Raw genomic sequence first — 27544 nt, 5'->3', positions numbered from 1 at the left:
TCTTTTTGTCCCTTTACTGCGTTTGACTCATGAGTGCCCTGGGGGGAAAAAAAAGGACAAAACAAGTGAGAAATCCTGTTTGTATTTGTTTTTTATTTCACTAAACGAGTCAGTAGTGTCCACTTATTAGAAGCAAAACCGTATTTACATCGCATACATCTCTGTCGCTTGATTTCAATGGATCAAGTGAGGTTTATAAAAGCAAATTGAGGAAATGCACAACAAAGGCCTGTTACAAGTGAGACTTGGATAAACTTGGAGGAAAAGAACATCAAGTGTCTCTGAGGGGTACAAAAAAAACTTGTTTTGCCATTTTTGAAAGTACAACAGCGGGCAGAAGAGCAACGCTTTTGGTCCCATTAGATAATAATGTACACGTTAAATGTTGAACAGATGTCTGTAAACTACAGTGAAGTAAAAAAATGTACACAGTATTGAGGCACTTCCCCGGTGTTTCCAACGTTTCGTCTTTGCTCACACGGCCTTCATGCCGTACATGTTGGCGATCTGCTCCTGGAACAAGCGTCGGATGTCAGCGCGTCGGCTCTTCAGCGTGGGCGTGAGGAGGCCGTTGGCCACGCTGAACGTCTCGGGGTGCAAGTGGAGGTCTTTCACCTGGAATGCAACACAAGAGCAGGTCAGTACGGTGGCACCTTGCTAACTTTTCGTGACAGCAGTCTGCTAGCTTTACGCTAACACAAAATGCACAAGTACGCTAGGGTCGATGATGGCGGCGTCGTAAAGCTTCAAATAATGGAAATGAACATGAGCGCTCAGGACGGCTCTCAAGCTGGTTATGTAAACCTTCTTCAGTACTAATTGCTGCAACTAGGAGGGGAGGGGAGAACCAGAGAAGAGGTAAAAGGTACTCTTTAGGCCTAACGATTTCAAGGCACAACGCGAGTATGTACTGCGGTGTTTTGGAATGTGTGACATTTGGCTGAAACCAAGTGACGGGTTCCTCACTTGTTCAAAGGATTTGAGTCCCGCCTCCTTGCCAATCTCTCTCATGTCCTCCAAAACTGCCTTCTTTACGTCCTGCGAGAAAGACGGTTGATATATATTTATTTATGTGTTCAAAAAGTGTGACAAAAATATTTCATCTATTACTTACAGGAGTTTGACACAGTTCCTCATATGAGTCCACGAATCCTCGCTCCTTAGCCCAGACCACGAAAACCTCACGGTCGGGAACAACAATGCCTACCAGGTAAGACTGACCACAGGGGAAATGCAAGGAACAATCATTAACGTTCAAACTTTGTTTTTAAATGACTTTCGCTCATTTGTTTGTAAATGCTTTTGAAATGTTGTACTTTTCATCGTGAAGCACATTGAGTTACCTGGTATCTAAAATGCACTACAAGAACCCTTTTTTACAGGGGTGTGATAGTGAAAAATGAGAAAATAGATTTGTCCGCATTACAATTTCGTCTCAACTTCCAAATATTCCCCGTGGATACCTTGGTGAAATTTGGAAGGAAAATTGAGGAGGGCTCAAGTTAATAAGAACCTAGCGGGAGCAGGCAGCACACGGTACCTGTAAGCTATCTCCATGCACAAAAACCTGCAGCACAGGCGTACAGCGCGTGTAAATGTTTTCGATCTTCTCCGGGGCGACGTACTCTCCCTGCGACAGCTTGAAGATGTGTTTCTTCCTGTCAATGATGCGCAGCGTCCCGTTCTGATGGTGCAAAAACAGCAACAACGGGATTCGGGGGGTTTTGTTTTGCTTCACTATAAATGACAGACCAAAACTATAGAAAGAAGAAATCAAATTGACGTCTTGAGTTTTAGATGACAGACTTACTGGAAGCCACTGTCCAACGTCTCCACTGTGCAGCCAGCCGTCACTGTCCAAAGCTTCTGCCGTCCTTTCGGGGTCCTTTAAGTAACCTCGGAACACGCTGGGACCGCGGATACAGATCTGGCAATCAGAAAAACGCAAGAATCCGTAGTCAGCAGGCGCCGCCATTTTGTACATTTTTTTTTCAGGCCATGTAAAAACACAACTGAGATAATGCGGTTGCCAAAGTGTCCCTCTAACTGGGAAGCGGCTTTGTTCAGAATTAACTCATTCAGTACCAACCAATTCTAGACCAAGTCTGAAAAGACGTTTAAAAACGTCTTTGGGAGTGAATAAGTCCCTTTCAAAGTTATGTTAAATGGCTTTGTCTTTGACTTGGCGGGGGGCGTTTTTTATAATTAAACACCTGATATTTGAAGAGGGGTTTGGCGACTTCTTCCATTCACACATAACATATTCTCACCTCTCCCTCTCCATTCTTTGCAAAGTAGTTCATGTCTGGGATATCCACCAGCTTGACTGTAGCACAGGGCAGAGGAGCGCCAACGTGTCCTGACAAACACACACTAAATGTCACACCAGTAAAGGAAACCGTCTGTCCATTAAAAAAAAAAACAAAACAAAACAAAAAAAATTATATATAATATATATAAAAAAACTATTTTAGATATACTGTATATAACTTGGGCGGCCCGGTAGTCCAGTGGTTAGCACGTCGGCTTCACAGTGCAGAGGTACCGGGTTCGATTCCAGCTCCGGCCTCCCTGTGTGGAGTTTGCAAGTTCTCCCCGGGCCTGCGTGGGTTTTCTCCGGGTGCTCCGGTTTCCTCCCACATTCCAAAAACATGTGTGGCAGGCTGATTGAACACTCTAAATTGTCCCTAGGTGTGAGTGTGAGCGTGGATGGTTGTTCGTCTCTGTGTGCCCTGTGATTGGCTGGCGACCGATTCAGGGTGTCCCCCGCCTACTGCCCGAAGACAGCTGGGATAGGCTCCAGTACACCCCCCGCGACCCTAGTGAGGATCAAGCGGCTCGGAAGATGAATGAATGAATGTATATAACTTGGTTTTTTTTAAGTAAATAAATTGTGTGTTTTTCGGGAACCATAGAGTGCGTGTGTGAAAGGTTATACTTAATGAAAACTAACCACGAACCTACTATGTCACAAATTGACCTGAAATAGCCGTTCCCCAGCCTAACCTGCCGTCCAGTCTCCCGGCATGGAGAAGGTGCATCCCGCCGTGCACTCTGTCTGGCCGTAGCCTTCAAAAATGAGACATCCCATCGTAGCTCGCAGAAAGGAGAGCACCGTGGGGCAAATGGGCGCCGATGCGGTCAGGGCGAAGCGCAGGTTTCCTCCAAAGTTGGACTGGAACACAGGCAAGCCACGTGACTTTTTTTTTTTTTTAAGCAACAATAACGAGAGCGAGATCCCACTTCAACAGCAAGTCAGACCATATTTTTCCCATCGACCTCCGTCGAGCCAAAATGTTCCGTTGCCAGCGTGCGCGCGCGTGTCTCCAATACACTCCCACAGGCGCAATATGCTGCGTTTGTTTTTGGCACCGCTCACTGGAAGAGCTCAGCTTCTCCGACTAACTTTTCATGCAACATGGTGGACTCGCTGCAAGCTGCTTCGTGCTCTCTGTCTGCTTAAAGGCTGGGTAGAAAACATTGTTTGCTTTATTTCTGAAGCGAATGTAATCACGCTAGAACAGAATTTTAGTGCTGAACTGGCAACATCTGCTTTAAGAGCTTAGCATCTAAGGAATATATTGCCTCTTGCCCAGTGCACTGCAATAGACTCTAGCCAAGAAAATGAACAAAGCTAAAACTGAACTTTAAAAAAAATAAATAAAAACAATTTCCGCTAATGAAATTTAATAAAAAATGAAAACTGTCACTTCCTCTTATGTTTAAAAAAAAAAAAACTAAAAGTGAAAACATACTTCTCTTTCAGTTAATGTCATGCATGAGCATTTGACATTCATTTTAAAAGTATTCATTTTGGAATTGTACCATGTCTTGGCAGAAGAAGGGAGGTCAAAGCATCGTATGAGATTTGTAATTTAACAAAATGTTTTAGGTAATTTTCAGTAAGCCCTTTTTCAATCTTACACTTGGCAAACGCTTCAGATAAAAAAAAAAAACTAAACCTAACACTAAAACTAAGCAAAATTAACCTCAAATTAAGCATTTTTGAAAAAATGGACGAAGGAAAAATAATCAACCTGCTGTAAAAAACGAATTCAACCTGAATCTAAATAAGTGAAAGCCAAAATGAATTTAAAAACCCCCAAACTTTTATAAACCTGTCTCCAACTCACAGCGATCTGAATTACATAACCAAAGAGAAAAGAAGACTGTTAAAAAAAGGTCATTGGCTCCACCGACCTGAATACTGTTGAAGACCAGTTTATCCCAAAGACTGTTGTTGCGTACGAGGCCACTGCTGAGCTCGGCCTGCTTCCTCCTGACTGCAAAGTGAAGCAAAGCTCGCCTCAGCGGAGACGTCACTGAGCCCAGGATCTGAACAGGGAGCGGACTTGAAGAAACATTTTTAAAACGCAACCGGTGATCTGGCGAATGACGGGCGTCATCTGTAAAGCAGACCTTATCATAGATGCGGTTCAGCACACGGGGCACGACGGGGAAGAGGGTGGGCTTGAGTGTTTTCATGTCGTCCATCAGGAGGGAAATGTTCCCTTGGTAGAAGCCCACTCGAGCTCCGTGGCAGAACATGGATACCTGACGGAGGAATAGTCTTCATTTAGACGTCAGAGCAGCCGAAGAAAATAAAGACAGAGTCTAAGTACGAATGGACATTTGACCACAACGATGGAGAAAAAATTTACAATCCATTACCATAATTTCCACAATATTGTAGTTTTCATTTTCTTTGCCTTGAAATGTTTTGACACCTTTTTTTGGAACTGCTTTTAAGTGTTAATTATGTGAAGCACATTGCGTTATCTCGTGTATGTTGTGCTTATGTATACGCTGCCCAAAAACTCAAATCAATCAAAACTTGCATTATGCATCCACTAGATGGAGATCTGGTAACGGGAATACAATATAATACAGCTTTATTGATAGAGCTTTCACAACCTTTGCAGCTGTCACAAAGCGCTTTAAGGAACATTTAAAATACTACGAAGAAGAACTCCGAATTTTGATCCATATAGAAAGCGCATCGGGTTATAAGGCGCACTGTCAGGTTTTGTGAAAAGCCTATCGTTGCACCTTATAGTGCGGAAAATACGGCACATGGAAAACCGACATAATTCCGCACCGTCCCACATTACTTAGCAAGGAAAAACAATCATTCGGTGACCCTACAATATGCAAACTGCTCACCGTTATGTGCGCAAAGTGAGTGCCGCAAATGGCAGTTTACAATGCTAGTAGGCTAATGGCGCTAACTGATCTACGACCAGGGCGGCCCGGTAGTCCAGTGGTTAGCGCGTCGGCTTCACAGTGCAGAGGTACCGGGTTCGATTCCAGCTCCGGCCTCCCTGTGTGGAGTTTGCATGTTCTCCCCGGGCCTGCGTGGGTTTTCTCCGGGTGCTCCGGTTTCCTCCCACATTCCAAAAACATGCGTGGCAGGCTGATTGAACACTATAAATTGTCCCTAGGTGTGAGTGTGAGTGCAAATGGTTGTTCGTCTCTGTGTGCCCTGTGATTGGCTGGCAACCGATTCAGGGTGTCCCCCGCCTACTGCCCAGAGACAGCTGGGATAGGCTCCAGCACCCCCCGCGACCCTCGTGAGGATCAAGCGGTACGGAAAATGAATGAATGAATGATCTACGACCTTACGGGGTATTATAACTGCAGGATACAAGCCCATTTCAGGTTCTTATTTTTGTCATGAATTGATACTCTCATACACATTGATTGATCCCTCTTACACTCCATCATAGCTCACACGTCTTGCTTCTAACGGCGAATAATGAATAAACAATCAACGCTCTTGCAGCTCAATTGCTACAAGACGCCATTAATTAACTTGTTGATGAGTTGTCCTGCGATGAGCCCACCTGGATCATCCTCTCAAACATGTGTGCCAGAGGCAGGTAGGAAATGGAAACGTCTTCTTGTCGGATGACAAAAGAACCCTGGCAGAGGGAAAATAACAAGAGAAATGTATCAATCCTCCGGGGAGACATGACGCCTCGGAGGCAATCAAACACGTTGCGTGTTTTTAACCCCCTCCCTCTTGGGCATTTAGAAAGCAGAATGTCTTTAAAGAGGCAATTAGTTTAAGCAGCTCGCAGCCACATGGCCAATCAAACACTCAGTTAATCATACCATTACACACAGCGGGGAGGAAATAGAGGGGGGGGGACAGACACAAAGTAGACGTGAAGAGATGCTGTGGGAGGAAGCAGGGATGGAAGACGGACCTCCAGGATCTTAATGACAGAGGAAGTGTTCGAGGCGATGTTGCCGTGGGTGATCATGGCTCCCTTGGGCTTGCCTGCACATAAACAAACGAAGACATTAGTGGCGCGTCCCGAGCGCTTTGCGAGCTGTTACAGCGTGGGTCGTAAAAGACGCCGCCTGTGGGCAACGCTGCCGTGATGTGAGCAGGGGATGATTAGGAGGTACCTGTGGTTCCACTGGTGAAGCAAACCACGGCCAGATCCTGAGGCTGGGGGGGCTGAAGCGCAATGGAGGAAAAAAAAAAAAGATGAATACCGAACACCTCCACTAACTCTTGAAGCGTTCAGGGGGAATTTGCACGGCTGATCTTAATGGCCAATTTTTATTTTATTTTTTTTTATTTTATTTTATTTTTTAAGAGAGGGGCATCTTTTCACAAATAATACAAAACAATCCCAACATATCTAGTGTCACAGAAAAAAACAAATCAGCCATCAAATCATTTAATGTGTATAACACTTTAATACACTTTTTTTCTGCTTTTCGTGGATTGATGAATATCTCAGCATGGGACTAAAACATGGAAGTGTGTCACTCACATTGTGCAATAAGAAGAACAGAAAACTCACCAAAGGCTCTTTGAGGTTCTGCCTTCCGAGATCCTACCATATGCACAAGGAGGATGAACGTAAATATGAGTAAAAAAATAAAAATAAAAAGCCTTGAGTGTACACTGTCTGCTCACCATGAGCTGTGTCACTGTGAGAACCTCCACCTGGCAACCACAGGCCCTCTCGGCGAAAGCCTCGCTGAAGTCGTTGAAGAGAACCAGACAGCAGAGTTTGGGAGTGACGCCCTTCTCCTTATTCTCCAACAGGGAAGCGGCCTTCTCTTCGTGGTCGCACACCACCAGGGAGATCTCCGCTAAAGTCCACCGCCACACAAGCACAACTGTGAGTTCTACCAATCGGCAATCAATATCACAAATATAATTATTATCGGGGTGATATGTGCTTATGTTTTCATATCCCCCACATAGGACGTCTTACCCAAGTGGAGAATATGGACCATGGCCTCCAGCCCCAGTGTGTCATAAAGAGGAACCAAGGCCATGGAGTAAGTGTAGCAGGCCAGCTCTGTAATGACCCACTGCCGCCAACAGAGGGAGACAAAGCAGCACTTTTACACTTCCTTGCTCGGTCACTCAGATAACAGCTTTCAAAATGAACTAAAATGTGAGCCAAACTGAAAAAGAGACTCGGGGAAATTTATAATTATGGTTTTGGAGCTAATCTCATTGCTGAAATGGAGCAATTTTTTGCCCTTTTTAGTCTGCCAAAATGCTCTTGCCTGTCGGGTGTAATAGAAATGATGATTACAGCAGCCGACTTGAATGAGGAATCGCTGTCTGGAGACGCACAGTGCCTGCGGCCTCCACATATCGATTTATAAAAGTAAATACACTTTAAGGACACAAAGAAACGGCAAAAAAGGAACTTTAGAGCATCATTCTGGGCTTCCCAGACATGTTTTGTAGTGGACTTTGGTAGAAGTACGCTATGCCAATGTTATGAGGTCACAACAAAGAAAACTTGCCAGTTCATCATCTTGAATTTGGGTCTTAAAGATAGCATATAGCAATGTATTGTTTTTTGTTTATTTTTTTAAACATACTGTACCTCCGGTCTGTTCTGTGCAAATATACCAACAAATTGCTCGGGGTTGGGCTTGCAGCCTCGAGCCAGCAGACCAGAACCCATCATCTGCGCTCGTTCGGCCACCTGAAGGGTGCAAAGACAAATGGTTGAAACGTGGGCTTGAGAATACAAACAAACGTATCATACCTCAGTGTAGGATATCCACTCGTAAGGTTGGCCTGGCTTCCTGAAGCCAAGACATGGTGCGTTACCTAAAAAGTAACACGTAGTACTGTTATTGGTTATGGTTATGTTTTTACATTGTGTGTTATTTTAAGAGGGATGTGCATTATTTTAACAGGTGTGTGTTCAGGGTATCTATCGGATACATTTCAACAGTTTCAGTTGAGTAGTTGTTGATTGATGGGAGTGCCGCCGCTGAGAAAATTCAGTTGAACATTCCTGCCCTGTCTGTCCCAAATGATCCCATTGGTTCCTATTTTTTTTTCTTCTTCGGCAATTAAACTGAAGAGGCTCTGCAGGTAGAGATTGATTGATTGTTGAGCGGTGATCTTATCGTCAATACATCATCCCGAATCCCTATTTCACTACCCGCCCAATGTCGCAATGTCCTTTCGTCAGTTTACCGTGATGACCTGCGGGGCCCAATCACCAACTGATTTCATGTTGCAAACAACAGCAACTGTGGATGCTGATGGGGAGCCATCGGTGCAATGATGCTGCAGGCTCAAAGACAAGACGGGCTGATTGGTTATTGATTCATCATGTCTTGAGGAAATGGAGACAGAATAGGGTTGCCCTCGTTGGCCGCAACTTAGTACTGACTGGAGATGATTCACTCTAAACCCGTTTGCAATCTAGAGACATGAGGTGCGGGAAGTGCAACATCCAGTTTCAAACAATGATCTAACATTCCACCTGCAATCCTCAGGCCTCTCCGGAACATGTCATAAGCCGTCCTGGTGTCGTCATGGTAGAACTCCAGGAGCGAGTCATCTTGAAGGAGAGCTGATCGCCTGCAGCTGGGATCCCCCTACGGCATAACACCGCGACAGTAAGTTCCCCGAAACGACACCGAGCGGAGCCGCGGACGACGCGGCCACCAACGCACATTGACAGCGACAGACTGGGCCTGAAGGTCACAGGGAGGGCGCATGGGCCGCGGACGGGTCACCAGCCAGTATGTGGTGAGCGAGGCAAGGGCTCCGATACCGAGTAGGGACAATGAGGACAGCGAGAAGGACGAAGGCAGGGACAGCGGACACCAGTTTCCAGCCCGATCTGATTCAGAAACTTGAAGTCCCATGTTGGATCGAAGTAACTGTAACCACTCCTGGAAATTCATGGCTGAACGACAGACAGAAAAGTACAGTAAGTTTACCAACATCATATTTGAAAAAGAGGCTTCAAACTGTTTTTATTGTCCCTCCCGGTTGAAGTCTGCTGGCAAACAGAGAATTACACGTTTTTGTATCAGAACCACGTACTGTAGCTTTGCTTTGCTATCCGCTCGCTGAATGCTAACGCATGATAGGAAACGTTTAAGACGGGCTAACAATTAGCATCAGCGTCGCAGCGTTATAACATTTTAAACAACGGATATTTCAACACAAAGAACGGAACTGGACGTAAAAAAAAAAAAAAAAAAACAATACTCACATGCATATATTCGTGATCCTTTTGCAAAGAACGACTAATATTACTGCAGCTTTTAGAAGCTCTAGAGGGCCTGCTTGCTCCATGTACTGTACCGCCGTATGTCTGAGTTATACTGCCACCATGTGGCAAAGGTGCGCACACCAGAAGGAGCAGCACAACGTGCTGGTACATTGAAGTGAAGCCAAAAAAATGGGGCAAAAAGCCGAGAGTAATTCAAAACAATTTAGTGGCAGTTATTAAGTCTACAGGATATTAACGATTCACTTTTGCGAGAGTCATTGCTGTTAATTCCCACCTTTATAAATAAATCAATTAATTCACACACATTGAAGAAGTTTCCAATATTTGAAAATGAGAGACATTTTGCTACCCTAAAGTCAAACGTTTTTTTCCTCCGAATATTTTAAAGAGAAGGCATGCTTGAAAAATGACTGAATTAATTGCAGATTCAAAATGGGGGGTGGGGGGGGGGGACGCACGTTCCACAAAAGTGAGCTACCTCCAAGCCTCTGTGAGAAACTGTGTGAAAAGAACAACTCATGCTGGGACACACACTTGGCACTGCGCATCGACTAAAAGACAAACTGGAGCAAGACTCGGAAGTGATCATGACACCAATGCCCCCCCCCCCAAAACCCCTCACCTCCCTTTAGCCACGCCGTGCCAATTTTCCAATGTGAGGAAAGCGTCACCCTGCGTACGCTGTTTGGTAGCGAAATAGGGGGAGGGGGGAGGACCGTGTGATGGCCCCTCCTCCGCGCCCACCCCCCGTTTCGACATGTCACATCATATTGTTCCTATATTCTGACTGAATAGAAGAGGACGACCCCAAAGAGGGGAAAAACTTTTTAATTGAGACTATTTACTCCAAAATCTGACCCCCTCCACCCCCACCTCAAGTATTTTTCCGAATAAACGAGCACACACACACACACACACACACACACACAGACAACCCCTTTCTCCAACCTTTCACCCACTTTCTTTCTTTTTGACTCAGTAGGAGAGGGGAAGCTTGACAACGACTTGCCTCTGTGGACAAAGTGGTGCCCACACTCAGTTTGGCAGGATTCACAGTCGACCACAGACCCCCCCCCCCCCCGTTTACATGTCCATCAGCAAGCTACAATTTACAGGCCATCCGCAGGTTCAACTTTTTCCACTGCCTGCAGAGTTCCAATTATCACCGAGCCACTTTAGAACATTTCGAATGTTGTGTTCAGTGACATGATATAATAACCGGCCCGACTCAAAGGAAGACTCGACTCTGTTCTATCACCAGCAAAAGAAATGTATTCTTGACTAACGACCAATCAAGAACGTGGGTTGATTTCACCCAAAACATCCATTTCTAACCTAAAAGCGGAGAAAATCACTTTTTGTGAAAAGAAATACGTCCAGCAGAACAGCGACTTTGACACGTTTGTAACACCTCAAACTATAAGACGAAGACGAGAGAAAGGACTTTTGGTGGCAAAATAACATCAATAATTTATATACAGTATAGATAAACACCTTTTTTTTCTTCAAATGATGTTCCTCACCTAGTGAGTGGGAAAAAAAAATGGCACCTGACTCCAGTGTCATTAGTAAACGCGAAACTTTGTGGATGTTAACATGACTGAAAATCCATGCCTGAGGGCTAGCAAAACGTCATTTGTGTATCCTTGAAGCGGCCATTTTGGGTGAATAATAAGTCAAGTCAAGTTAACAGTATTTCTAGAGCACTTTCAAACAGCCATCGCTGCATACAAAGTGCTGTACATGGAGCGATTTAACATACACAATAAACAGTAAGAAGAATCGGTAATAAAGGCGGTAGAAAGCACCAAGCAGTAAAATCAAGAACAAAGAATATTAAGAGGGCCATGTGATTGATTTTGCCATTTTTATAAGCTTTGAACAGATGCTTTCTGAATGAAGAAAAAAAAATGACGGTTGAGGCATCCACTACCCCGCTCCCTCACCCCCCCCCCTCCCATATCTGACCACTATTGCCCTCCCCCCTCTTGTCACCCCCATTCATAAAGACAATTGTCAAGACCTCGACAGGCACCATTGTCTCACAGCTTCGTCTCGCAAGAAAACATCAGACAAAAGGCAGAGGGAAACATTTTGCCAATCTGTTTCTTATAGAACTGAAATGTATCTTTTCAATGAATAGAACAAAACACGGTTTGACCAAGATGTGGTTTTACATAGACAGTACACGGTTGTATTGATCATTCAAATTTGCATTTTAACGTGCTGCTGTTTCTGCTGCGGTGGCACTTCAGAAGTGGCGTAAAATTTGGAGTTGCATCACGACATATTGTCGACATATTGTCTAAATTGGGATTTGTGGTCGAGTCACTTTGCTGAAGTGACGAAAGGGAAAATGAATCCATTCATCAGTTGATTGTTGTGTATAGCGTTACTTTCAATGGGATGGGGGGGCGGGGCTCTCTCTTTTGGAATGTTCTGAACTTCTGTTTCACGAGCGCCGCATCGAGCAGAGGCAGCAAAGTAGTTGAGAGTGAATCAACGGCACCGATCGCGGATTCGTCCATTTCGCCTTGAAGCGCTTCAACAATTAACGTCGGCTAATTGAAACGGAATCTGTCCATTGATTACAGCGCTAATCCACATGTGTGACTGCCGCAAACCGAACTAGTCAGCATCGGAAAATGAACACGCAGTCATGAGTTTTGCCTTTTAGTCGGAAATTTTGAACAAATCGGAGGTCAACCAGTGCTACAAAACAGCTTACAGGTCCGCCTTGGAAGCTCCACTGCATTTTTCTCCAAATATTAGAAATGCCCGTTTGTAAAGCTTTACAGCTTGACACCATGATGAACAACAAGCTCAATAATAAACATCGCTAAAGATTTACACTCAATTGACTGTGCCAATCCAAAATTATTCAGGAACAAAATTGTTATACCCACTCATGCAATTACAACTAATGCAGAGAGCAGAACACGACACACACACACACACACACACACACACACACACAAAACTAGCACGCTAACAATGAGCTCCCCAAACAGGGCATACACACCTTACACTTTTTTTTAACTCCCCCTAAACCTATCTGGCTTCCTTCTGCCAACTATGCCGTGTTACCTTTTGTCGGCGACCGTCTGGAAATCCAGTGGAGTGCAGCCACCTCGTAGAAATTACACGAAAGCCAACCGAGCGCACCGATGACATCCTGCTTGAGCAACACAATAAAAGCCAAAGAATGCAGCTTCCAAGGCACGCGCGTAAGAGCCCGAGGCAACCTGCAGGTCTGTGCACATCCGCGCATGACATCAACCCAGAGATCAACATCGATAGGAAGAAATTTCTGAACTTGAAAAATGTTGGAGGTAGAGACGCGTTTTCCATGTAAATGCCCTAATCCGTTCCAAGCCCACCCCAAAATTCAGACAGAAATGTTTTCTAAAGCATAAAAATGCATCAAACTATGTCACAAATACATGTTACAATTACATCATTGCACAATAAATTGTTATTTTGTCAATGGCAGAGCAGCAATAAGTACGTTGCGTTCAGGAAACTCCTGTATTTTTACCTTTCGTATCTTGAAATTTCTTTTGTAACGAGAGGCAATATTTTCCTGTTGAGGCGTTTCCTAACTTGAAAACTTTGTCTGATGATATTACAGACTCAAATTCGCTTGATACTTGAATCCAGTTTGAATTTCAACTTTTTTTTTAGAGCATCGCCTGTGCAGTTTGCAGATTTTTTGTGTGTGTGTGACAAGTACTTCTATCAGTACAAGAAACAGAGACAGTAAATGTTTGCCTGACGTGAACGCCAGAGCTGCATAGTATCTGACTGACAATGAGAGCAATCCTCGGAAAGTCCTCCCCCCCTCCGCCCCGACCCAGAAAACTGCAGTTGGCAACACTGGGAGGGGGGGAAGTTTTAAATGGGCAAGCGCGTCAGCAACCCAAGGACAAGCTGGAAAAACGAATTCCGCGTTCCGTGCACCCGCAGCCTAGCGTGGCCGAGGGGGGAGATGAGGTCGATGGTTCGAGGGGACAAGTGAAGCTGGCTAGTGCGGCGGAGGAACAGAAAAAAACAGGAGCAGGAATGGAACGCTGCGTGTTTTGTAACTGTCATTCCCAGATGAAGCGTGAAAAAACAGACACATTCGGGCAAGTTTGTCTCTGTGAGAAGGGAAGACTGATTGACTGGTGAAACAAAAACAAAAAAATCCTGCATCCAGAAAAGCGCTCCACTATGAGCAGGAGTTATTTTCCCTCCTGGTGTGATCTGGGGTTTGGAAACTAGCAATGTTCATTTAAAGCTGTGATTTTGAGAAAAGAAAAAAAAACAAAAGCAGGAGTTACTTGCTACCATGTCCATTCTCTCATATTCCCATTAAGATGCCAGTTCTAAAAGTAGATGTATGTTTACAAGGCTTATATTCATGTTTAACATGCATTATTACGATGTTGCTACCCATATTAGTATGTTCATTTGTCAACAAAATCTCAGCGTGGCTGACAGAGGGCTTTTCCCCTTCGAAGTGCATCCATGTTCATTCTCTCGTACCTAAGATCTCATTTCTGTTGATGATAATGCTTTGAGTGCATTCATATTATCTCTATTTTTTTCCCTCTGGAGAGTTGTGCTTTATTCTTTAATCCATTTAATATTTTTCTTATTTTTAACGGGGGTAAAAATTAAATATTCATCAATATCGGCTAGACTTATATCGTGGTAATTTTTTAAGCATTATCGCCCAGCCCTATTTGCCAATTTCAAACTGTCATGTTTGTACAGTTAACAGTAATAAATGACACGGGTTCCTGTATCATTTTACTGTAATTTGTTTGAAACTTTAATTCTGTATCGCAAAGTGACTGTTGGGATTTTTCTCAGAAAAAAATTGTCTTTTTTAATTTTTTAATAATTTATCATTGATTTAATTGAAAGGTGATCTATCAAACGTACTCGTTATTTGTTCGGACACAGATTTGAGTACTCGAACTGGTATTGGTCTGTAAAAAGTGGTACAGTTTTCCTATTGCAGCGCCTCACATAAATCCGAACGACAGTAATTGCAAATTGCGAAATGACGACCTTGCTGGCTACGACGGTGCCAATCAAAATGGCAGGCAGGCTCTTTGTAACGGATGGCACTGGCTCGTGCAGGTGTACCTAATGTGGAAATACGTCGCAAAAGTCGAACGGTCACGTGTGGGGTTTTCGATCAAACGAACCGACGAAAGGCAATGCGATAGTTAAAAAAAATAAATAAATAAAAAGGCTTGGAAACACGAGAGGAAAGTTCGTTCATCATCCAGTGCGACTTTCCAGTCTGAGCAGGCGACGAAGGCCACAAAGCGCAATATTTACCAAACATTAGTGAAGTCTCGTAACAAGAAGAAAAGATATTACGCATGGAGGACAAAAGTAAATCACCTGTTATCCTCGAACTTCGCGCTTGATGGCTTCGCGCTCCAAAAGTACTTCACCGTTCATCCATCGCCAATCTGCTCACTCCAAATGTTTGCGCCGATTATCAACTGTTTCCTGTAGCAACTTTCAAATCAAAAGCTCGATTAACTCGCGTTGGCGAAAAGGTATTTTGAAAATAAAATACTTTATTTGGTGAGTAAAATATAATTTCTTTAATCAATGAAATACATGTGAAATCTGAAACTAGTTTACGGAATTCAGATTTTATTCTCAGAATACTGACTGTGAGAATTCTCACATTAAAGTCTGATTTCTGTGAGTAAAGTCAGCATTCCGACACTAAAGTCAGAATTCGGAGATAAAAGTGAATTATCCTCTAATCCTCTTCCATAGAATACAACTGCATTTCAATATAAGAAATAAAAATTGTCTTCAAATAATTACATCAAAATGTACTGCACACAAAAGTTGAATAACAAATCCACCTCAATATATATATATATATATATATATATATATATATATATATATATATATATTAAAACAATCACTTCTCAAAAACGAAATGGGATGGACAGTATGGAGATGAATTGACCTTCACTGTATGTGGACAGTGATTATTTTGTTTACCACAAGAGGGAACCCACATACCACAACCCACTTAAGAGAATCCCCCACTAAACGGTGTGGTCGCGACACTAGCATAGTACATATTCATTCGTTCATTCATTCATTCATTCATTCATTCATTCATCCTCCGAACCGCTTGATCCTCACTAGGGTCGTGGGGGGGTGCTGGAGCCTATCCCAGCTGTCTTCGGGCAGTAGGCAGGGGACACCCTGAATTGGTTGCCAGCCAATCACAGGGCACACAGATGTCAATTGATGAGCTGAAGGCCGAATTGTTTTATGATGGAGCCCTTGCTTGTAGTGCTATTTTATTTCTCTTGAAATCCAAAGACTTCCTATTCGTTCATTCTTACATTTTTGATTCTCCAAATGATTTTGCCAAGCTACAAGACACGGTTCCAATTAAAATCTCAGAATGTGGAGCTGAAGTTGTTTATTGCATCCGACTGCGATGACATCACAAATATGAGTGTGTGTGTGTTTGTTTTTAACAAAAGAATGAAACGTGCTCTTTGGGGACAACCATGTGTTCCTTATCAAACAGAATCTGGAGGTAATATAAAATCGATGTTTTTCCTGGCAGTGAGTGAATTGTTCTTGACGATTACCCCCTCCCCCCCCCCAAAAAAAAGTTCATCCATCATCAGAAGTCCTGCCATGTTGTGCATAGCTCGGCTGCATCTCCTCTATAGTGAGCACATGTACCGCTGCTATTCCACGTGTGTTTAACCTTAAAGACAAAGCAACATACAAAGAAATTAGGACAAAATATTCCCCCCCCCCCCCCAAAAAAAAAGAATGCTTACTTTGGGGCTGAGCGGTGGACTTAATGTTCTTTTACTTAGTCCCTCCCAGTTGAATCCTTCAAACCATCTGATGAAAGACAGGACATTGTTTTTCAAGTACAACATTTAAAACGTACTAAACAGAAAGGTGGGTAGAGTAGCCAAAAATTGTATTCAAGAGTATTGTTACATAGAAAAAAACTTGAGGGAAGTAAAAGAAAAAGGTTAAAAATGCACCTCCAAATAATTACTTGAACAAGCCTGTGACTATACTCGGTAATTGATGAGTAGCATCGTATTTATTTATTTTTAATCGGCGCATGTTATTACACCATAATGTAAATAATGAAAATAAGATCACAAGGCACCACTTTACTCTGAGTCTCAGGCTTGCGTCTGGCGAAATATAACCTGTAGTCTTACTTGTGCTTCTGAATGTCCTTGGCCCCGTTTCTTCGACTGCCTAGCCTCTCCGAGGGATTGTGCCTTGGCAACGGAGCAGAGAGGACATAAAAATAAGTACACCAGCGTGATTTTGTCAGTCAAGATGTAGCGCTGCATCTTTGGTGCTTTCAACACCTGCACAGCATCTTTATGAGACTGGAGGCAATCTTGCTGATTGCTTTAGGGAAGTCGATGTTGTCAATGCCGCGCACGGTCTCGCTGAGGAGCCTCATCGGGTCAACGTCGTTGAACGGAAGCCTGGGGACGCAAGTGGAGACACAGTTCAAATTCTAAAGTGGATCAGCTCTGAGGTTTAACAAATCAGAATTTGACCAACATTGACTACCGGTTGTGTCAAATAGCCCTTGTTGTGTAAAACAGGCCCTAAGAGTCGGCGAAAATCATATAGAATATATAGTTAGTTAGAAATCACTTTTTTTTCGGCATGATTTTGGTCATCTTTTTGTCATAGTTGTTGAAATATTTTATGATCACATAAGCTGTATATCTCAAAAGGGAGCTGAGTGATTGAACAGAAATGACATTATGATAACTGCTTCAACTTTAGGTCAGTCCTGTCTTCGAGTATGAATATATTTCTTTTTGAAATATTTTCAAATGTAATGGAGTGCGTCACCCAAACCAATGTAAACCCATCAGCAAAAGAAATATTCATATAAAAGTTCTTCTTTTCTTTGCTTTTTAATTCATGCCAGTTAACAAAAAAAAAACCTTTCTTTGGGGTTTTTTTGGGGGCGGGGGGTTATTTTGGATGATGGTCTGGCCCACTCAATAAAAGGGAAGTTGAGCAGTTTAGGGGAATAGATAGTGTATTGTTCCACTCGGTTTCAACCGCATAAGATAATAATAAAGTAACGTGTGAAACTCACCCACCACTCAGGAGCTCAAACACAAAAACACCCAAAGACCAAAAGTCTGCAGCTACACTGTGGCCTTTGTTGAAGATGACTTCGGGGGCCATGTAGCCTGGAGTGCCACAGAAGGTGTACGTCTTTTTACCCACTTCAATCTTCTTCAAACATTTGGAGCCCACCTGAGGTTGACAAATAAGGACATTCGCACTCAGAAGAATGCGAATGAACTACGTACTACTAACCAGCTAGCTTGCGCGGCGGCGAAAGAAAATGTCATTATGCACCACAGGAGGACATGCTCAGTGATTGCCTTAATGGCTGTTTTCGTTTAATTGTTTTATATTTATCGCTAGAATTGGACAAATATTTAATACAAACAATAAATACAAATATTTATTGTTATTACGACTTTATAGTCGGGACTGCGCCCTTCCGCGAAGAGTGGCAAAAAAGTGTAGTTAGCTAGCTAGCTAGCTCATGTCTTTTTTTTTCTTTTAACTTCACTGTTGTGAAGTTAAAAACTTATAGTGCCATATTGTGAACTTATAGTGCCATATTGTTGTATACGTTTGTCACTCAAGAGAAAATCCAGAAAGAGAGGAGCAGAAAAATAAAAGTTGGACTTTACTGTCAACGTGTAGCTTGGTATCGGCATGGCTGCATTATAGCCCCTGTTGGCCATGAGTTTGTGTACGTCACTGGGAGAAAGGTGAAGGAGTGCGGGGGGAAAGTCTAATGTGATAGCCAGCTTGTCGACAAGGGCTTTGTGTCGCCATTGCCATTTTGGAGTGCCTCATTGTTGTGGTGTGGAAAAATAGGTGAATTTGCGAAGTAGGGAGCCACAAATAAATGGAGGATTGCTGTCATACTACATTTCCATAGCTCAGTGGTAGACTGATACTTTCAAAGGTACAAATTCTGGTTACATCGCATTCGTGGGAAAGGAACTTCTTAAAACGGAAAAAAAAAACGTGAACTGATTATTCTTTGGTCCTTTTACCAGTTTGGCATATCCTCGCTCATCCAAAACAATATTTTCAGGCTTGACATCTCTATAGACGACATTTCGTGCATGGAGAAAGGTCAAGGCCTGCGTCACGCAAGCCGTGTAGAACTTGGTGCTGCTCTCATCCAGACAGCCTCTGTGGAATACGGTCACACTTTAGCACTTTTTGTTCAGAGATTTGAAGGTCTTGATCAACTTGCACTTTGAAAAGTACATACTTGTCTTTGAGCAAGCTGTAAAGATCCCCATGGAGACAAGCCTCGGTCAACATGAAGAGGCACTCGGCATCTTGAAAGGTTTTGTGCAACCTTGGATGAGCGAGAGAACATTCTTTATAGATTGGTGCTCCTTTTGTACAGTACATTTTTTCAGTAATCTAAAATGCTCTACAAAAGTGTACATGCCCATCTCAGCATTTAACCGTAGTAATAAACTTTGTCATCACATTTGGGGAAATACATTTGGTGTTGCCATTTTTAGAAATGTTGTGGATCCTACTGGAGCAGGCAGGTGTACCTAATTTTCGAGATGCACTTTCCTCTTTGAGGAACACGGCATGCAAACAAAACAGTCCTGAACAGCCTCTGAAGCGTGACTACCTGACTAGGAATGGACATGCGGCATCCATTAGGATATTCCGTTCTCTCACGACGTGCTCTCGCAGGCCGTTGTGGATAATCATCTTCTTGTCGAGGACCCTCATGGCGAAAAGATCCTTGACATTGCTCTTGAATTGCACCTGGAAGAGGCACCAATCAGGAGATAACATGACAGGAACACCGAAAAACGCAGAGGGCATCGAGAGAGAATCTCACCAGGTCTGTGTGACCAAAGTCCCCTGCTCCTAGAGTGCTGATTATCTGGAAATCGCTTAAGGTGGAGGATGCGAGCGAGGCGGGATCCTTGACTTCTGGCCTGCTCACAAGGGAAACAAATTGAGTCGGAGATCCTTCTTGAATGCGGTAGTGCCTTGTAGTTCCATGGCAGCTACATATCAAAAAGTGACATTTGAAGCGTGGTGCCAGCTTTGCGACTTTTTTTGCTACACTTCGCGACGATTTTTCAAAAACAACAAAAAGTAAAATGATTTTGAGTTTGACCAAAATTCTGGTGAACACATGCCACGCCATATGACGCGAGCTGCCAGCACACCTCAGCCTGTTTTGCTTTTACTGAGAGACTCTTTTGCTTTTTGAGACATTTATTCTTTTATTAGGACAAGAAGAGGGTTGCCATGAAGAACGCAAACTCAGAGGGTGTCCGAGTACTTTTGTCCAATACGAACCAGTATTTTAGTGTCTGAATAGTATGCAGATGATTGCCAGTCAGCAGAAGTGTTGCTTCATTCTTGTTTTATTTTGGTAAGTTTCTACTTCCTGTTTTATTGCCATTCCCTTGAAAGGAGTAGAATAATGACCACGTTTTCTGAATAAAGGTCCTTTCAATTGGATATTCTGGGAGTCGTGTTGTGCATTTCAGTTCATCTGAAACTGCCTTAAAAAAAAAATCAAGCGCGATATAAGCTGATTGAAATGCTGATTGGCTAGATCAAATCTGGTTTTATGCTTATTAATATGAAAATGCAAGATATTTGGGTGGCCCATTTGTCAGGAACGGACTTTTAATTGTTAAAACGGATCAACACAGATTCATACAAACTAGTTCAGGTCGCATTGTCCTTGTGTGAGGAAGAAGAAATTGCAAGCACTTGGATTTTGGCACGTCCGGGTAATAAAGGTTTACGACTGTGACAGTTTGGTCTCCAGGAACAAGTAATTAATCAAATTCTCCTTACTCGTCTTTGCATTCGGTCTTCTGTTGCGTCTCGGGACTGCTGTCAAACACCATCCCTCCAAGGATATCTCTGAAGGTCCTTGAAGGGAAAAAAATAAAACACTTGTTGAACTATTCCCCGAATGGCATCTATCATTGGTGTGATATCTTACTCTCTGTCGATGAGCAAACACGCAACGTCAGTGACCGCGATGACATTGGCAGCACTCACCTCCTCTCTGATTAAGGAGAGGACATTTCATTCCATGAAATTCGATCACAAGCTTGTGATTACAACTTAACCGATATCCCGCCTTTACCCCCACAAAGCTTTCTCTCCAAACCACTGCCTCTCCGAGAGCTTGGAGATGATTTGCTCTTCATCCCCTGCCTTCTTTTCGCTGATTTTCACCTGCGCAACCAAAATGGCAGTCGCACAAAAGCAATGAAGAAAGGCGACAAATTCGATCGGCGCTTTTTCCTTAAGCCGTGTTGACATTTGGCCCTCGTTGCGCCCAGACTTTACCTGGCCTTTGTTAATGACATAAAAGGTGTCCCCCGAGGCGCCTTGCCGAATGATGTAGTCGCCTTGAGTGTAGCGAGCCTGCGGAGAGAAAGAAAGACGAGAGAAACGATCAAACTGAACATAAAAGCTTGTTGATGAGAAACGGGGTCCAAAGTGAAATGAAGGAATTGGCGGGTGGGGGACCAAGAAATGATGATGGATAGCAAAGGTGATGTGTGTGTGTGTGTGTGTGTGTGTGTGTGTGTGTGTGTGTGTGTGTGTGTGTGTGTGTGTGTGTGTGTGTGCAATGAAAGTGACACAGCCTTGTGTACCTCCTCCATGAGATCACACATCTTCATGATGGCATCCTTTGGCAAGGACAGCAGCGAGGGAACACTGCAGACACCGGGCGGGATTCAATTACGGAGAAAGCAACCTCACGACAAGAACTATTTGTTATTTCCCACCACTCGCCAGTTAACACTGGTGAGCCATTCATTCATTCATTCATTCATTCATTCATCTTCCGTACCGCTTGATCCTCACTAGGGTCGCGGGGGGTGCTGGAGCCTATCCCAGCTGTCTTTGGGCAGTAAGTAACCCTGAACCAGTTGCCAGCCAATCGCAGGGCACACAGAGACGAACAACCATTCGCACTCACACTCACACCTAGGGACAACTTAGAGTGTTCAATCAGCCTGCCACGCATATTTTTGGAATGTGGGAGGAAACCGGAGCACCCGGAGAAAACCCACGCAGGCCCGGGGAGAACATGCAAACTCCACACAGGGAGGCCGGAGCTGGAATCGAACCCGGTACCTCTGCACTGTGAAGCCCACGTGCTAACCACTGGACTACCGGGCCGCCCACTGGTGAGCCAGTGATTATGAAACATTAACTGAGCTCGGATTTAAAGGAGAAAAAAAAAAAAAAAGACATCCATTGCTGACATCCACCTGCTCAGCAGCTCCGACGTCCTCGTGAGGCTGTTGCGGCCGCTCTGCATGAGCACGGTCTGGTAACTCTTGCGCTCGATAACCCACAGCTTGCTGTCCGACTGTGCTGAGGAGCAAAAAACAAAAAAAAAAAGTGGGATAGACGACAAAGGCGACACAATAAATCGACTTCCACTCGAGAAACTTGCGCGAAGGGCCTCGGGAAAAAAAATGTGAACACTTATTATTCATAAGCGGACGTTATGAATAGAGAAGAACATCTACCATAAATCTGATTTCCCTAAACTATAATTAAAATCTCTGGATGTCGGAAGCGGATGTTTGAATTAATAATGACATTCTCACTGGTTCAAAGAAGGTGCCTGTGAGCGGGGATGGCAGATTTCCACTGTCTGAACTTTTAAATCGTGTCCACGATCTGATTGACAGCGATGGTCGATATCTTAACCGCGCCATTAGAACACAATTATTAAGAGCGAGAGAGCTGTGCAGGATATTTTCATTTCCTGGAAGATGAAAGGCATACAGCTGACAGCTCTGTCTCCCGTTCCATTTTAAACCGATTCTACGAAGTAAAGGTGTTCAATGGAAAGAAAAAACTCAAGTCAATCTTTTGCCCGGCAACTCAAACCGAGTTTCTCCATCCACGACTTGACGAAAGCTAGGCTGGGTGAAGATCCAAAGCCACTTTTCAGCTACCGCAGGACGACTGCAAAATTCATTCATCTTCTGTACCGCTTGATCCTCACTAGGGTCGCGGGGGGTGCTGGAGCCCATCCCAGCCGTCTCCGGGCAGTAGGCGGGGGACACCCTGAATCGGTTGCCAGCCAATCGCAGGGCACACAGAAACGAACAACCATTCGCACTCACACCTAGGGACAATTTAGAGTGTTCAATCAGCCTGTCATGCATATTTTTGGAATGTGGGAGGAAACCGGAGCACCCGGAGAAAACCCACGCAGGCCCGGGGAGAACATGCAAACTCCACACACGGAGGCCGGAGCTGGAATCGAACCCGGTACCCCTGCACTGTGAAGTCGACGTGCTAACCACTGGACTACCGGGCCGCCACGACTGCAAAATATATTGTAAAATATATTGTAAAATTCTGCGACTGGTCTAAAAAGCACTGAATGGTTTGGATTTTGAATACATAAAGGAATGCTAACTGGATGCGGGTCAGGTCATAAAGCCCACCTTTCAAAGCAAACACGGTGAAGCACCGCTTAGCTGTTATGCTGCATGTAAGTGGAAAAACTGCAATGAGGGAAATACATGAAGTGCCGTAAGAAGTAAATCTTATTTACGTAGTAACATCCACATGCGCACGCACACACACACACACACACACACACACATACACACACACACATACCACACACACCGAGTTTCTCAAGCCATTTTCAGCAAGGCTAGGAGTCGATCCAGATCAGGGGTGCCCAAACTTTTTGGATCGAAGATCTACTTTTTGATCAATTAACCTCACGGGATCTACCCTTACCGGCACGCGCACGCACACACAAAAATTTCAGATTTACCTGCTTTATTTTATTTTTAAAAATTTTTTTTTGGTGAAAATGAGACTGATAAGGGGCGGCCCGGTAGTCCAGTGGTTAGCACGTGGGCTTCACAGTGCAGAGGTACCGGGTTCGATTCCAGCTCCGGCGTCCCTGTGTGGAGTTTGCATGTTCTCCCCGGGCCTGCGTGGGTTTTCTCCGGGTGCTCCGGTTTCCTCCCACATTCCAAAAATATGCATGGCAGGCTGATTGAACACTCTAAAATTGTCCCTAGGTGTGAGTGTGAGTGCGAATGGTTGTTCGTCTCTGTGTGCCCTGTGATTGGCTGGCAACCGATTCAGGGTGTCCCCCGCCTACTGCCCGGAGACAGCTGGGATAGGCTCCAGCACCCCCCGCGACCCTAGTGAGGATCAAGCGGTTTGGAAGATGAATGAATGAATGAATGAGACTGATTAGTCTGCAGCGTATATTAACACAAAAAATATATTACTGTACATGTACAAAGACACACAAATGGTTGTTTGTTTTTTTTTCTTCTCGACACTCCTCGGATCTACTTGGGGACCTGTCTTAGATCTACCGGTAGATCAGGATCTACCTAATGGGCACCCCCGATCCAGATACATCACTGGTCCACTTTTTCTTTTTGCCACACCCTGGCTGTACTTACTTACACAAGACAATCTAGTCACTTAGTCTCAGGCTCCGTCCTCCAGTCGTCATGGTGATGAGAGCAGTATATTACTGAGAATTCGAGTCATCATTATATCATTATAATCAGCAGTAAAATGGACCTTTTTAACCTTGGGGTATTTTTTTTTTGTCACTACATGGTCTTCAAACAAGCAAGACTATTAATGATGGTTGCAGATTGCAGTTTTTTTTTTGTATTGAAGTAAGTATACTTCCAGACATATTTCCAAGGTCACTTGAACAATGGAAAGTATTCCTGTGGATGATTGATCACAAATGCATTCAACACAAGGTTAAGCACAAGCGGAGGCTCATTTCCATTCGGCGGTCACAACATTAGGTACAATCGCAGGTTTAATGACTACGCCATTCCACGCGACTGCAATCTGCAACCACGGTAATCAACATTCAGTCGAATCGATACCGCAGTGACGGCGTAAATCACAACTTTCACATAACATTTCAGCTCCTGTTGGTATGCTGGCTTGTGCTATGCTAATGTGATCTTCCCAAAGGGTGACATCTTGTTCCATCTGTCAAGATCACAGATGGCAAACAAATAATTCTGATGCTGATAAAAAAAAAAAAAAGGAAAGAAAAGCTATTAGAGAAGGGCATGCCGCAAAGGGCGTTTGCGCAGCGTTGTCATGGCGTCCGGTTGCCAGATAAAGAGGGCAAACAAAGTTTTTTTTTTCAATTTCGGATGATCCGCAGCAGCCTATTTCCTTGCCAGAGCGGGTCACGTGCACACCAAGTTGCTTGACACGAGGTCCCTGCAATCCTCTTGTCACGATATGCTCGTCATTTACCCAAACAAAAATCCCGTCACAAGTGTGAAATTCACGGACCCACCTTTGAGATTTTCCGATTTATTATTTTTTTTCTGAACGTGGCATCGCAGGGAACAGATGGACTGTTTTAAATTCAACGCATACACTACGCCAGGAAACCATTCGGTCGGCGTGGCGTTCTCTGTGACCTCCAGCCGCAATACCCCTGCTTCTTATAATCCCCTTTCCCAGAAAATGAATCACATCCATACCTAATCTAAACATTGAAATGCCTCAACAAGCTGACTTATTTATAGCAGCCTGAATATATATATTAAAAAAAAAAAGAAAACAAGACAGACATACATACATGTTTGGTACCTGTGACGGTGTAGATTTGCGTGCAGTTGTAGAGCAGCGCCACCTCTCCGAATACTTCCCCTGCTTCGATCGTGAGCAATTTTTCTCCATCTTTTGTCAGGTCCAGCCTCCCCTCTGTGATGACACACACTCGATCAAGGCGGCGATCATCGGCAGTGCGCATGAGATCCGAAAACATCAAACAAAAAGTGATCTCTGCGCAATCAAACTATTCAGCTGTCAAGCGGCCGCGTTGGATATTAGACGCTTGTTAGAGCAACCTGAGACAAGACGGGTCGTCTTCATCCATTTGCTTCACTTTCGCGCGAGGGTTGAACGATTTTGAAAAAGAATATAGTCGAGGTGATTCCACTTTCAATATTGCAATTGCGATTTCATATGCGATTATTTTTTTTCAAGGTCCTGAACCGACAGTATCATCTACGTTTTTGGAATGATGTCGCCGAAGTAGAAAATTTCCCCATTGCGGGACAAATAAAGGATATCTTAACTTTAAAAACGACACAATTGCGAGGTGAATGTGAAAACTAAACACCTAAAGCTCAGAGATTCAAACCCCAAACGCAGAGGTGGGCAAACTACGGCCCGCGGGCCAAATCCGGCCCGATGGTCTTTTTAATCCGGCCCGCCGAAGGTTGGTACACAACTAAGGTTCAATGTCAACGACTGCATTCATTTCATTTGGACTTGTAATGACAGCATTTCAACGCCAGGTGGCACAGTTACTTGAATTGCAGAGCATAGGGAGGAAGGGGGAGACGATACGGAAGCCCGCATTCGCGCCAAGTCAAGCAAATCCTGTTCGATACAACGGAATAATGTCCTCTTAAAGTCTGAAAAACGTGCCGAAAAATGCAAAATACTGCTTTTTAAATTAAAAAATCCAATTAATATTATGTTGATATTTAGTTCACCCTTTTAATCCGGCCCCCCGTAATATTTTCTGGTTGTCATGTGGCCCTATGCAAAAAATAATTGTTGGGCCACACAGCCGTGTCATGCCAAAGGAGGAGTCTTGAGGACGGTGTCTGCGCTCGTTATTAATCATTTCAAGCACCCGGCAAATCCTCCGACGTGACAAACGTTGCCGCGCGATGAGCACGGCTTTACCTTGTACAACGTAAGCCTGCGAGCCGCCGCTGGTTCCCTGCTGGATCACGCAGCAGCCGTGACGGACGGTCGTGAGTTGCATGCGGGCCGTGACGGCTCTCGTTTCATCTTCGTTGAGGTTCCTCAACAGGTGACTTTTCAAAAAAGCGGCCTGGATCAACTTCTGACTCCTGGAAGCGCAGAGGGAGGAGATGCTAGGGGGGTCATTGATGCGTCATCGGAGTCAGCAATTTGGGATGCAATGATTTCTGTGACTCGAGGTACGACCGACATGGGAACGTTATAAACTCAAACTAATTGAAGGTTGAGGTCCTTCAAGGATCTTTTGCAGTAATGTCTCCAAGCCACCCCGGAGACCAGTTATTGCACCCCGGCCATGTTTTTTTTTCTTCTTCTTCTTAAGGAGAAAAACTGTTTACTCACTCCTCATTTTTGTCACATAAGGTGAAGCAATTCGTCGAATCCAGAGTGAAGGACTCTGAAATGACCGTCTTCTTGTTGGCAACTCGCAGGTCAGCACCATGACTAGAGCAGGCTGCAATGACCAAAAAAAATTTAAAAATCATATTGGCAAACCATCCAAAGAAGAAAATTGTACACCGACCAGCGCTGGCTGCCGAGGGTCCCGGCAAGACAACGGAGGCTCTGTAGCGATCCAATTCCTCCTGAAGTCTCCGAATGAGTTCATCCTTGGTGTCGAGTTCCAGCTCCAACTCATCGATCAGGGTGTCCCTCTGACGGAGCTCCTCAATCTTTAGTTGCAGGGCGAACTGAAGGTCTCGAAGCGTTCCCATCACCTACTTTTAATGGGCAGTCACACGTCACGTTGTAAGTGTTGCATGCAGCCGGCCACAAGTTGCAGCGATCTCGCTGCATTTGAGTGCATTCAATGCCGCTCAAAAGAGGATGCTTCCCGCTTGAATTGGATAGATAGATAGATAGATAGATAGATAGATAGATAGATAGATAGATAGATAGATAGATAGATAGATAGATAGATAGATAGATAGATAGATAGATAGATAGATAGATAGATAGATAGATAGATAGATAGATAGATAGATAGATAGACGAGCATGCACTTACCCTGTGGAGACCCATTCGACAGGTGCACGCAGACGTCCTCTGCAAGTGAAGAGAAGGATGATGCTCCCTCCTCTCCGGTTCGGGGAGGG

At 44.1% G+C, this 27544-nt stretch overlaps 2 protein-coding genes and 1 long non-coding RNA gene across 5 annotated transcripts; 1 reads left to right on the top strand and 2 right to left on the bottom strand.

The window, feature by feature from the left end:
* Positions 1–73: 73 nt before the first annotated feature.
* On the bottom strand, positions 74–15049 carry acsl2 (acyl-CoA synthetase long chain family member 2). Of its 2 annotated transcripts, none has more exons than XM_052069169.1 (20): positions 14928–15049; positions 8959–9194; positions 8766–8880; positions 8034–8098; positions 7869–7970; positions 7239–7338; positions 6935–7113; positions 6819–6851; positions 6415–6466; positions 6210–6283; positions 5844–5921; positions 4420–4554; positions 4201–4335; positions 3007–3175; positions 2271–2359; positions 1811–1927; positions 1541–1684; positions 1115–1216; positions 967–1038; positions 74–615 (listed from the first exon to the last, which is right to left on the bottom strand). In XM_052069169.1, exons 2-20 carry the CDS (start codon positions 9190–9192, stop codon positions 475–477), a joined length of 2136 nt encoding a protein of 711 aa, XP_051925129.1. In that variant the 5' UTR covers positions 9193–9194; positions 14928–15049; the 3' UTR covers positions 74–474. The 2 variants fall into 2 exon arrangements, with proteins under 2 accessions (XP_051925129.1, XP_051925128.1); XM_052069168.1 differs by lacking the exon at positions 14928–15049 and adding an exon at positions 12615–12813.
* On the top strand, positions 1114–25951 carry LOC127602815 (uncharacterized). The gene is made up of 5 exons (XR_007962882.1): positions 1114–1210; positions 7067–7142; positions 7229–7305; positions 8779–8901; positions 25360–25951. It is a non-coding gene; the product is annotated as an uncharacterized LOC127602815 (long non-coding RNA).
* On the bottom strand, positions 16018–27163 carry prkg1l (protein kinase cGMP-dependent 1, like). Of its 2 annotated transcripts, XM_052069170.1 has the most exons (19): positions 26974–27163; positions 26793–26904; positions 26370–26539; positions 25260–25373; positions 21899–22004; positions 21275–21338; positions 20964–21041; positions 20758–20849; positions 20611–20676; positions 20460–20537; positions 19480–19579; positions 19264–19403; positions 18883–18972; positions 18659–18800; positions 17674–17837; positions 16919–17041; positions 16763–16825; positions 16361–16427; positions 16018–16284 (listed from the first exon to the last, which is right to left on the bottom strand). In XM_052069170.1, the coding sequence occupies exons 1-19, from the start codon at positions 27161–27163 to the stop codon at positions 16198–16200; spliced, it is 2046 nt and encodes a 681-aa protein (XP_051925130.1). In that variant the 3' UTR covers positions 16018–16197. The 2 variants fall into 2 exon arrangements, with proteins under 2 accessions (XP_051925130.1, XP_051925131.1); XM_052069171.1 differs by lacking the exons at positions 26370–26539; positions 26793–26904; positions 26974–27163 and having other exon boundaries at positions 25249–25361.
* Between the last annotated feature and the right edge of the window lie 381 nt (positions 27164–27544).

The sequence above is a fragment of the Hippocampus zosterae genome, chromosome 6 (assembly GCF_025434085.1).
Source record: "Hippocampus zosterae strain Florida chromosome 6, ASM2543408v3, whole genome shotgun sequence".
NCBI classification, from domain to species: Eukaryota; Metazoa; Chordata; class Actinopteri; order Syngnathiformes; family Syngnathidae; genus Hippocampus; species Hippocampus zosterae.
The sequence above is the reverse complement of the archived record's forward strand: the minus strand, read 5'-3'. Positions and strand labels throughout refer to the sequence as shown.

What these genes read in the sequence shown, in the direction of transcription:
- acsl2 (XM_052069168.1), bottom strand. Translation starts at nt 12,798, where the DNA reads ATGCGCGGATGTGCACAGACCTGCAGGTTGCCTCGGGCTCTTACGCGC. An exon ending in AGGAACTGTGTCAAACTCCT is followed by an intron (nt 1,039 to 1,114) that starts GTAAGTAATAGA and finishes TCTTTCTCGCAG; the next exon opens with GACGTAAAGAAGGCAGTTTT. An exon ending in GACTCAAATCCTTTGAACAA is followed by an intron (nt 616 to 966) that starts GTGAGGAACCCG and finishes GTTGCATTCCAG; the next exon opens with GTGAAAGACCTCCACTTGCA.
- prkg1l (XM_052069170.1), bottom strand. Translation starts at nt 27,163, where the DNA reads ATGGGAACGCTTCGAGACCTTCAGTTCGCCCTGCAACTAAAGATTGAG. An exon ending in ACCCTCGGCAGCCAGCGCTG is followed by an intron (nt 26,905 to 26,973) that starts GTCGGTGTACAA and finishes TGGTCATTGCAG; the next exon opens with CCTGCTCTAGTCATGGTGCT. An exon ending in CTCATAAAGATGCTGTGCAG is followed by an intron (nt 16,826 to 16,918) that starts GTGTTGAAAGCA and finishes TCCGTTGCCAAG; the next exon opens with GCACAATCCCTCGGAGAGGC.